General features: G+C 37.5%; 1 protein-coding gene across 9 annotated transcripts in view; it reads right to left on the reverse strand.

Moving 5' to 3' along the window:
• LAMA2 (laminin subunit alpha 2) overlaps nucleotides 1–12,520 on the reverse strand; it is a 401,748-nt gene that overhangs the window by 128,835 nt on the left and 260,393 nt on the right. For 6 of the 9 annotated variants that reach the window (XM_072036022.1, XM_072036019.1, XM_072036020.1 and 3 more), the window contains 5 exons: nucleotides 11,788–11,894; nucleotides 10,476–10,739; nucleotides 7,235–7,415; nucleotides 3,039–3,175; nucleotides 244–480 (listed from right to left, as the gene is read on the reverse strand). In XM_072036022.1, coding sequence (XP_071892123.1) covers nucleotides 244–480; nucleotides 3,039–3,175; nucleotides 7,235–7,415; nucleotides 10,476–10,739; nucleotides 11,788–11,894 — 926 coding nt within the window. The remainder of the gene's footprint in view (nucleotides 1–243; nucleotides 481–3,038; nucleotides 3,176–7,234; nucleotides 7,416–10,475; nucleotides 10,740–11,787; nucleotides 11,895–12,520) is intronic. The other 3 variants (XM_072036025.1, XM_072036026.1, XM_072036024.1) reach the window with 1 other exon arrangement.

Here is a 12,520-nt window from a genome sequence, read left to right on the forward strand (position 1 = left end):
ATATAAAGGCAGAGGAGAGCCTAAGAGGATGCTATCCTGGCAAGTGTCAGTGTGTGAAAAAACAACTGATGAGCAGTTAAGTCTTTATGTTAGACTCCTCCCACAACAATTAGCAAATGCACTACGACAAACAACTAGCTTTGTTTGCAGGCATTGTAAGAATACCCAAGTACAAATGCCAAGGAATGTTGGAGTAAATTTCTCAGCGTCAATAAGATCAGCTTACAACCTTCATTGTCCTACCTTGCAGTTGCATTGGCCAGTACGATCAACACATGAGCATTTCCCCAACTCTGTCTCACAGGTCTGTGGATCAGTCCCTGAGTGGACACACTGACAAGCAATACATTGCGGATAGTTCCAGTAACCCAACCTGCACTCAGTGCATTTATCCCCTGAGAATTCTGGGCGGCAGAAGCAACAGCCTGTATTTAAGTCACACTGAGAACTTAGGGCTCCAACGGGGCTGCAGTCACAGGACTAAAAAGAGAAACAAGGAGAAAATTTCAGCTTTGCCCTGAAAAACAAACAACAAAACAAAAAGCATACAAAAACAACAACAAGAAAAAAAAACAACACCCACAACGCAGATCTTTCAAGTACTGACAAATAGTTTTTACACAGCAATGAACTTCCACTGTCCAAACGTAATTTTCAATTATATGGCTAGGCATCTATCTTTATTCAACAAGGGTCTAGCAATTACACTAAAAACACTAAAAATTATACTTAAAACATTTATAATGCTACTTTTTTGAACACAGTTTACTTATGACTGATAAATTAGGCAGTGAGGTGAAATGAAATAAATCCAACATGATCAAGGACAACTCTGCAGACAAAGTTAACCTAAGAATTTTAAATGCCCTCTAAAAAGTTCTTTCTATGCAAGTCCTGTGCAGGGCAAGTTCAGACCACTCTACTAAAACTGGAATTGCTCAGGAGCAGAGGTCCCAGTGGAATCTAGTGCATTGATTATTATTAATCCATCAGGCTAACTACCTAACTTCTGATAGTTACCTAGATAGCTAGGTAACTGTCAAGAAGGACTCTTAGATGATAGCAATTTATATGGTATGGGATACCAATATTTAGTCTTCTGGTGTACTGGGAAGTAAACTTGCTCACAGAACAAGAGTTTCACGGGCAGGCATGCAGAGAAATAGGTAATTTTCCAAGGGATCTAGATATTCAGTACAGAAGCAAGTAGCTGAGAAAGCTGCAGGCTCCTGAAGAACAGAAGAATCCCTCAATGCTATTACTGTGACTGTACTACAAAGTTAGCACAGGACATTCACTGTGATCATTGGCGTGACAAGAATCTCATATGAATAAGTTCAGCTTGCAGTAGCAAACTCGGTGCCAGCAGTACAGGTTACCACAGTAACTGACATGGATAGACTTGCTAAAATTAAGGACACAAAGCTGAAAAAGAGAGGAGGAAAATGAATCTACATTTTCTAAGAAAATTTGTTTATTATATGAATATTTACAGCATGTTTTTTCTGCTCTGAAAAGACCATTTATAAAGGAAGTGACTATACAAGAAATATTCAAATTAAATTTTTACTGAATGCAAGAGAAACTGTTTAACTACTGGTTAAATGTTAGACTGCCAGACAACTACCTAACCTAAGAAATGAAACCTTGTGACAGAAAGAACCTTATTCTACAAGATATATTTGAACATAAAGCTTAGAAAGCAAATTGTTCACCATACACTGAAATAGTTCAGTGTACAATATCAAAACCTAAATTACAATCAGTTGTTATGCGTGTTTTGCAAGCAAGGAGTTTTATGTAAAACTCTCTATCCTCCTGATTTACAACAGCTCTGGAAATCTTCTACAAAGAGTATGAGCGGGAGATTCACATCTCACTTTGCAGAAATTAGCTGCAATATACTGAAAGAGATGTGGGCTGATAGATCATTATTAATTTAGATGGTGCCATGGAACTGCCATACTAATGTGCTCACATAAAAGACAATCGGAGAATATACTCCAGAGCTCAAACAGAGGTCTTCAACCTCATTAGGCTGGTTTCAGTAGCCAAGAGTCTATATCACAGCAGCACAACAGAGGTTTCACAAGAGGAGTTTTCTATACATATAGAAAAGAAAACGTTCTTGATAATTAGTTTGCAACCTCAGCTACATGACAAACAGGCTTTTAAGAAAGTGCATTAATAGCCATGTTCAGGCAAGACAGTTTTTTGGAGTAATTGCAGCACTACTATAAATACCTCGTCATCAATAAGAAAGGCAGAGGGAAGGCATTTGAACTTAACAGAACATTCATTGTCACTAGTTTTCAGCCTTAACTGAATACTGTTCCCCTTAACTCAGGAGTATGATGTTATCAATAGCTTTCATGGCCTCTGTGATACGCTATTATTGTTTTCCTATTTCTTGTCCCTTCTTCCCACCCCTTCAGACTTTTTCAAAACTTGGTCGAACACTGGAGTAAGAAGGATTTACAGGCTAATGAAAAGGCTTATTTTCCTTTAAAAAAAAAATAGTAAGTAAGAAAACACATTTTACAGCTAAAGTTGCTGTTTATTTTCTTCTCTCTTCACTGTCTCTTAGGCACAAGTTGAAGCCCTTCCCAAGTCAAATTCAAGTATAAATCCCCACTGACATCACGGCTAGGGCTAAAGAAAATTTATTCTGTAAAGGCACTCTCAGTTACCTGAAGCTATATGTCTCTGCCATGTATAATATTTTGGTGATTTCCTCAATCATGTTAAACACAGCTATAACAACAGAAATCGGTCTCGAGCAGGGCACAGATTGAGCATGACAAAAATACAGTATAATCAGGGTGTTTGGTGTTACAGGCTGCATACCCGAGAGAGGGAGACTGTTGCACTCCACAAAAGATCACCAACACTAAAACCATAGTCTGACTGACACCAGAACTTGCAATGCAGAGACAAACAATGATGTACAAACCTAAAACTGTGTCCCAGCTACAAACTACTATATTAACCCAATGGGAAAGAGGTGACACACAGAGAGAAAATAGCGATCTGCTCACCTTGCAACCACGGACAATGTCGTGGCCCCAGTGATTTGGTGCACACTTGTCACACATCTCTCCAATGGTATTGGGAGGGCAGATACAGCGGCCACTGACAGGATCGCAGTTATTACCGAAGCGTGAACAGTCGCAGGCTTCATGGGAGACAGAAAAAAAAATAGAGCAGAGTGAAAGTTACCCCTTTACGTGACATCTGGAAAACAGGCTGTAACATGGTTAGGATCATTCCACCACAGACTGTACTGTGCAGTGAACTCCCAGTTATCTACAGAGATAGACAGGCAGGAAAGGCAGGGTAACCCCAGAGAAACTAAAACCAGAAGCAGTGCAGCTGAGATAACTGAGTTTGAAGGAATTACAAAGAGAACAGTGTATGAAAAAGTAAGGCCCTGACTGCAGAAGGGCAGAGCCATCTAACATAGTGCATTCCCACGACATAGCTGCCTGAGCATTGATGGTTCGACCTAATGATCTCTTGAAGTCCCTTCCAGGCCATGTTGTCTTGTGCAAGAGGCAACCTCTTGGCAGCCTCTGAGCCCTCTGTGTTATGCCACCTCTCCCACCACTCCGAGCCCATTTCCTGAAATTTTTGCTGCTGTAAACAGATTTTTCTTATAGGGGAGAAAAGAGGTCTCAATTTCTTTTTTTTTTTTTTTTGCATCTTATTCCTTTTTTCAGACTACATCATTCCTCTTCTCACCAACACTTCCTAATCATTTAGGTCTTAGAGAAACTCTTTAGCTTGATTCATTTTCTTTCTGCAATAAATTTGTGAGAGAGAGATCTGGAGAAAGAGGCAGACTGTGTGAGCAACGTATTAAAAATGGAACTGGGAACACTGGAAGTAGACAAGGTACTTTCTCCCAGTAACCAGAAAACAACTGAATAATGAGCACATGCCCTGTCCTCATGCTCTCTGCTTATACTATGCATTCTCTGGTCTCTGCCTCTCACATCTGTGTAACAACTATTCCTCACAGATTTAAATACAGCTTTCATACTCAAGTACACAGTTAGGAAAAGACTGTATACAAGCAGAAAAAAATCAGTGGAATGTATGATAAAATCAAGGATTCTTTTTCTAATCATCATGAATGTGCTACAGCTCTGTCAGTGGGACAACAATGTCTTCAAAAGAAATTGGAATTCTTTGTAGATTTTATTCAATTAAAATAATTTGGGTTTGGAAGTGGTTCCAAAAGTGGCCTTTGATATTAAGACATTTAATTAAGGGAACAATTCATTGGTGACAAATGCAGATTTAAAATATTCAAGTGACTAGTTATGGAACACAAGTCACCGAGTTATTTTGAGGAGCAGAACTGGTGCGTATTTATTTGCATACCCACCCTCAACATTACCCCTGAAATCAGAGCAAAAGCATCATAGGCAACTTATCACTTTCTGAGAACTAATCTGTCCCTTAGTATGGTTACAGGACAGTGTAACATAATGCTCCACTGCTGAGGGCTGCATTTGTGTTCATCGCCTTTATGATACAAAATAGTTTGATGCCCCTTGCATCAGTGTTGCCCCATGATGCAAATTTTCAAGAGGCATTTGGATAATGCCTTCAGTAACATGCTTTAACTTTTGATTAGCCCTGAAGTGGTCAGGCCACATGATCTTTGTAGATCCCTTCCAGCTTAACTATTCTATTTTAAAGTAAAGGCAGGTAATGCAAGAGGTGCAAAGATGGAACTCATACATCTGTATTTCAAACAATTTCAAACAACTTAATTTTTCCCCACCAGTGCTTCCAAAATGAGGTAACTAACGCAAAGAAGATGGTAAGTTTTGCCTCAGTCTTGCCAAAACAAGATGTGAAAACATGCTACATAGAATCTTTTAACACAATGTGGCTTGCAGATGTTTCAGAAATACATTTCACATTGGGAGACTAAAGCTTTTGAATGTAACTTCTAAGGGCTTCCAGTTCTTAGCCAAAATGGATTCAAAAGGTATGGGGGCTAGGGGGTGTGTGATACAGCAATAGTTTTTGTGGTTTTTATCATCATTAAAATAATATAATATGGATAAAAAAAATACAAAACGTTTGCTGCAAGCAATAGTGAAATAGGAATTTTTCTTGTATATTTACTACCAGAATGTCAACACTAACTGATGATTCTTTAAATTTTGGTTTTGTTTTGAACTTTATGATTTTTATTGGACAAATATCAACTTATATTTCTTTTGGATAGAAGCTAGATAAAAGAGGTATAATATTTTATTCAATACTTAACCATCACTCTAGTATTCATTTTTGTGCAATTCCTTCTTAGCATTATTTGATATACTTCTATTAAATTTATCATTTTCTCTGTGATTCATAATTTAATTTTTATTTATTTTTTTATTTCTTGTCATTTGAAGGAATACATGAAAGGCCTACTGTAAATAAATGAGGAATAAACAGCATTTTGAAAACAGAATTCTTCTCCATCTGTTGTAGTTACTTTGGAATTTCTAAAAGTCTAATTTTCTTTAGCATGTTTAGCTGTTGAGGTTATTTAGAATACTTGATGACCACAGGCAGATACATTTTAATTTAAAATATTATTTGGATTTACACTACTTTCCCATGTCATCACTGTTCCTTAAACTTGGTCTTTTCATGTTTGATAAATGAGCAGTTAAAATCTTAATGTGAGATCTTGTTAATTGCCCTTATTTCCCTTTTCCAACTGTACGAAATTAACATTCTGTAATATTTCACAATAGTGATGTGCTTTTAAACTGTGAAATATTAGAATAAGAGAGTAATCATTAAGATCATCTATAGTTGTGTGTTGGTTTTTTTTGTTTGTTTGTTTTGTTTGTTTGTTTTTACCTCCCTCTCCATTTATGTGCTAAGATGCTTAGGACTGCAAATATCATTTGCAATTTATTTCAAGCTCTTTCAGTGCCTCAGTGAGCCTGCGAGCCAACCCTTCCCTTTTCCATGGTACCATGGTACTTTACAACATGGTAAACATTTTCTTAGCCCTTCCCTCTCATGGAAGACAATACCATAGAGTAATGTTTTAAGTTCTGATCTGTAAACCAGCATGGCTCAAGGTTTATCAGCTTTACAGGTGAAGATGAGTGTTGCTGCACAGATGCGGGTCTCAAGGCCTAGAAGTTTCTTCCATTAAAAAAGGTAGTAAAAAAAGGCAGAGAGCCAGGCTCGCTGCTTCTGCTGCTTGCCTGAAGGAAAACGATGAGGACTAGGGTACTGGGGATGGTGATTACTGGTTCTGGAAAGAATACCACTGCTTTGGCCTGAAGAATGACAGCAGCAATGTCCTTTGTTTGTCTGCACTCAGCCATCAGCAAGGAATGCATTGTAGGGCCATCACCACCACTCTGTCATCCCAGCAGTCAACTTCACTAGACAAATATCTACAGTTCCTGTGATCAGACCTAAATTAATCTATGAGACATTAAAAATATAGCAAAGATTAAGTATTTCTCTGTGAGAAGACCTATGGGCTAGATTATTTTTGATCTAGCAGCCTGTATTGCTTTAAGGACACAAAGGATTTGTTTCAATGTTTGACCTTATTTCCAAAAGAACAAACACAAATGTAAAGAAATGTCTGGAAATATTTAACGTCTGATGCTAGAATTTCAGCACCTGGAAGAGCACACTTTTCCCGTACTTACACAATGGTCGTAGAAAAGGTTTTTATCTGAAAATCTTGTTGTACACAAAAAGTATACAAGTAAGCAATTCTCTAAATATTACTGTACAGAAATTTAATAAAAAAGGATCAACTTTGTAAGGACAGTGAAAAAATTTGGGATAAAACTAGAATCATAGAATCATTCAGGTTGGAAAAGACCTCTATTCACATCCCTTCAAGCTGACATGAATTCATAAGCACCTTAATCAGCCTTCTATGATATCCTTGCCATAACTAAATTAGAGGAACTTTTTGGGCAGAAAGTATTTGGAGAAAAAGACACCCCTGTTCATTCCAAACATATGTATCTATAGCAGGAATATATAGTAAAATAGCAGGAATAGCTTCGACCTTTTCTTTTTGCCAATCACACTCCTTGCCAATTGACTGATTTACAAGGCTGTCTATGGAAACGCCTACCTGCCAGGAAATTTGTTAAGTAATCCAAAACCAGTTAACTTAGTCAGAAAGGAAGTAGATAAATAAATAAATAAATCTGCAATTGACCACAAAGAATTTACATACGAGTACAGCCTCCTTCTTCGAAGTTGTAAAACCCATGAGCACAGCGGTCACACTTCTTTCCTGTCACTCCTGGCTGGCAATAACACTGCCCATCTCCACCACAGTCAAAGGACTTGGAACCAAATGAGTTGCAGTTGCAGGGAACACATCCCCTTGAAGACTGTAAGCCAAATGTTTCAGGCTGCCACCAAGAAAGGAAGAACAATTAGTACATGGAAGGATTACCAGGAGAAAAAAGGAAAAGCTGAGGGTGTATGGAGACCAGGGTGATTTTTTCCTCTTGAACACTAAAATGCTACTCTTAACAAATTGAATTATAGGAGTGAAACAGGGGGTAAGAGCACTATATACCCTACACAGATGAAAAAGAATAAAAATTTCAGAACATTACCTAATGTAATAATGAATGTTCCTTAAGCATGATTTCAACAAAGTTTTTATGTATGATCTTCAGACTGGCTTTCAGAAACTTTTCACTTAACCTAAATGGAATGATGGAGCTATACATTGGTGTCTGGCTTGTAAGATTATGTTAGGTAGAGTTAATTTCTAAGAGAATGAACACAAATTCTTAGCAATGAATGGACATTGATTCAACCAAACTCTACTTGTTCAGAGACTCTCTGTCTCCTTTGACCATGGGCAATGGCCATATACAGTATTCTGTAACTCGAGGGTGTTTCTTCTGAATAATTCTTAGGAATAACTTTAGAAGAATGTGGATAGAATGCATTTGTTTGCATTAAAAGCAAATAATGGGATTTACTTATTTGAGATAAAAACTGTCTTTGGGGTAAGTGTAAGAATGAGATAATGACCATCTTTTTCTCTTACTATTTTCATTGACTTTTTTTTTTTGTGTGTGTGCATTCAGTATTATAAAGTGCCTTCAGAATTACAGGAGATGTCATCAATTATAGTAATAAACTTCCCTGTGAGCTCAAATAGTAGAATGCAAAAAAGTATACTTGCAAAGAAGGGAAGACATCTTCATGTATATACTGCAGTGCGGACTTCCTCACAAATCTTCTAACCTACAGGCTGTATGGTTATTACAGAGGCCCCTAAGAGTACACTGTGCTTGATATTTATTTATTTTTGAATTCAGTCTTGAGCTAGAATGATTTAAGATGCAATTACTTTTCTACCTTTTTTTTTCCTCACAAGTATGATGATTCTCAGAGAATACTGAAAACTATATCCTGTTAATAGCGTAAGTTGAATTTGATATTAAAACATTAAATAGCAAAAATCTATCAGAAAGTTTGCCAGGAAAGTAAAATGTTAAAAATGAGATATTAAAAAAATAAATTAAATCAATGGTAATGAATATGAATGGACTGAAGTGGAAGATAATTACCTTTACTGTGTACTACTGCGTGACCCAAACATGTGCTGTTTGGTTTTTAACCTAGTCTAGATCTGTACAAATTTTTCAAGTTTGCACTGTACAGACTTACATTTTCCATGGGTTTGCTTCCACAATTGAACACCTAATTTCCTGTATAGGTGAAATCCCAGAGAGTTCAGCAGGTTTCCACATAAAAGTTCTCAACCCTGAGCTCTGAGATTAATATTGAGTTTTCATATTCCCACAGAGAATTGACCAACATGCATCAGAAGATAGGACCACACATACCACATGCAGCCAGGATTTGGCCTGAAGACTCATGCAGAACTAAGCAAATGCTTGATTATACACAGAATAAGGAATTACCCTGATCTTCATTTCCAAGTTCTATAATGAAATGTTTTGCCAATTACATGCTTCAGCTTGACAAAACACAGTGTATCAGAGAGAAAGGAATACTCAAACTCATGTAATTAAACTCCAATGTTCAATTAAATATACAGACTATCTCTAAAGATTTCTTCTGCACACAAAGAAAATCTCAGAACTGCGAATATGCAAAAACCTCAGGACAGACAATCAGATTAATACAGTGAAGCAAACAATGCACAGCATGCATCTCAGCTCTCAATAGAAAGTTTGATAGGATCTAATAAATTCTGTTTATAAGGGTGAAAAACAGAAAAACAGTCCAATACACTAGCACTCCACACTGCATGAAGCAAGAAAAGATCACTAGCATGCTGGGTTGTATTCTGTGATGAGCTTTGCAGAGTGAAAAACATTTTGATCAGTCATGCAGACCCCCAAGATAAGTCTCCACGTTGAGCCCTCAGCAAAGCTTGTTTATACACAGAAACTCTGAGAATCATATCTACTGAACAATAGGTAAGATCCTGGATGACAACAAAGAAACACAATAAATTTTCTGAGTATTGTATTATATTATGTCCCTGCACCACTGTATGTTGAGTATTTGTGTGGGCAATACAGTTATGTAATTTATGTTAAATAGGTAAAAGCTCACATTCGTCAAAGGAATCCATACAAGCAAACAAGGCATGAATCGTGGAGCCTGAGTGAGGAAAACTGCCAGGTATTTTTCAAACAAGATGCTTTTGGTAGCAGGGGAGAAAAAAAAGAAAAAGAAACAAAGAAACAAACAAACAAAAAACAAACAAACAAACAAAACAAAAAAATCACCACATACTTAAAGCACTGCTCAGTTAGAAGCAGTTGCATCATAATTACATCACGTTAGGATATAAAAGAGTTTCTTCACTGGTATGTGACAAATGATGATAAGTGATAAACAATGAATACTACTATTATTTTGGGAATTGTATTCAAGTAACTAGCACTTGGCCTGGTCAAAATAAAAAATGGCTCAAACCGTCCATATTCACAAGTGAGAACTTTAAACAAGTCATGTTTGATGTTTCAAGGATAGATCTTAACACTTTGCCTCTGGAGCTGATTCTTCTCACGAACTTGTAACTTTGGTTCTTGAATCATTAGAGAAGGAACTTTTGCTCTGCTGAAGGCCATGAATATCCCACTGATTACACTGATGTATTACCCATACATGTTATGCATACTACTGTTGATTGTGCTGCTTTTGGACTTATTCTGGTATTTGACTTCTGGCCTGTATTGATATTTGCACTATGCCAAATCCTGGATGTGGGAAAGTACCCTGAATGGCAGCCTATTTTCTGTGCCTGTGTGTTCCTTGATAAGTTCATGTATTGTAGCACATTTATTTAAAGGGGGAAAACAAAGCAAAGCAAAACAAAGCAAACCAACCAAACTAACAAACAAACAAAACCACCACACACCACAAGCAAATATGAGGTTTCAGCCCATGCAGTGCACACAGTTTGTGATTACCGGAGTAGCAGGCCGGTAAGCGCCCCGTGGGCACCCACTGGCACTGCTGAAGCCCCATCTGCGAGGGGGGACTCGGATCTGCTGACTGCTTCGTGCATTTTCTTTCAATTTAGGCACCTGTCTGCTGATTTCACAGCGTTTGCCCATGAATCCTGATTTGCAGATACATCTTCCTGACATATCACATTGCAGTGACATGGATCCTAATGCACTGCAGCCACAGGGTATACAAAACAGCTTTTCTGGGGCCCAGAAGTAGCTGGGCTTTAAGAATGGAAAGTAAACACTGTTAGAAAGTAGAGGCAGTGAAACTACACTGAACAAAGCAAGAATACACAGGAATAAAGGCAATAGTAAACATAGATTAATTCCAAGCAACAGACAATATTGTATTAACAAGTCTGATATATTTTATATGTATGTTATACTATGTGTAGCAGATTTCATTGATACCAGTGATTTGGTATCAGAAGAGATGCCAGAAGAGAATGTTCTCCCCTGGAAAACCACGTCAAAAATTATGCAGCTTAAAGGGTGAAAATTATTCTTGTGGTTTTTACAGAAATATTGTGTACATGTACAAATATATGTGCTTTAAGTGTGCAAATAAATATGTGCATAGGGTGTTCTGAGGGCAGGGCCTAACCCGTGAGTCCTCATACGGAAACAGAGAAGCACACAGACACTTATAACATATTCCTTAGCAACCTAAAGAAATCTCTCTGTGAAAGTTCATGAAAAACATTTTCTTTTTTTCAGTGTTTTAGTTGACAGCAAAACATCATCAAGGCAAAAGGCATTTTCACCAAAAATTATGCAGTATTTGGACAATACAAAAAGAACCCCTGAGAAAAAAAAAAAAAAAAAGTAATAGCAGAATAATCACAGCAGGAGTAAACGAGCTTTCTGCTTTTTTGAATACCAGATGCTATCAGATATTTTGCAACTTTTTTCATGGAGGGATTTTTACCCAGAGGTGCAATACTTTTAACTAATTTATATCAAAATTTCAAAATATGAAATTTACATACCATACAAAAAATGCACTTATATGTATAGTGAGTCTTAAAATATATTCATTGCATACAAAAGGAGATTTTTTGTTCTGTGTTTTGTTCTAGAAAAGCTTTGAAAAACGTTTTAAAAACAGCCTTTTTATGTTTCTCTTTGTACATAAGAACAATTCCTATCTGTTCTTTACATGAAAAAAAAAATCAACAAAAAAAGAAAAAAAAAATCTGGAACCAGACTGTACTTGGTTATGTCAAGCAGGGAAGCAAATTTAAACAAAGCATCACTCCTCATCACTCACCTTGCACATGTCACACCGGCGACCGATCACGTTGGCTTTACACTCGCACTGGCCTGTCTTGGAGTCACAGATCTCCGATATGGATCCATTGATGTGGCATTGGCATGCTACAGACAGATAAGGTGAAGCTGTTAATGTATTTCCAGAACATGTATGCTACTGAAGCTAGCTTTAATAGCCAAATGTCTACAGTGAAGCTTTTGCTGTCCTGAGGAACCCAAGAAAGCAGGCCTGAGGAAAGCAGGTGGCAATAAACGTTTACCTACTCACAGTAACGTGGAATTATGTTCCCAGTTATTGCCCTGAGAAATTTTGCTTTGACTTCATAAAACAACCTGTTTTCTATGCACCTCTCAGATCAAAAGAGGATGTTTAGACAACATTACTGAGGGTGTAATGAAGAAGTTAGAAGGTTTCAGAAGAGTAACATCTTTACCTTCATGCTTTAATAAGTACTAAATTTGGGGGCAAATGGGGTGGTGGGGAACTTCAGTCTCAGAACAGCCAGGTCACTGTCCCAAAACTTGCAATGGGCAGGGTGACACTGAGGAAAAAAGGGGCATAGACTCTTCCCCATGGTCTCCATGGGATTTAGCTATGGTAGATACTGCTGCATCAGCTGGTCCTGCTGCCCTGGAGTTCAGCCCATGTCAATATGCTGGGTGGGAAGAGAAGGAATGAGATGAAGATTGCCTCCAAGTGCCTTCTTATGGAGCAGTAACATCTTCACTCA

This window comes from Anas platyrhynchos, chromosome 3 (assembly GCF_047663525.1).
Source record: "Anas platyrhynchos isolate ZD024472 breed Pekin duck chromosome 3, IASCAAS_PekinDuck_T2T, whole genome shotgun sequence".
Classification (NCBI taxonomy): Eukaryota; Metazoa; Chordata; class Aves; order Anseriformes; family Anatidae; genus Anas; species Anas platyrhynchos.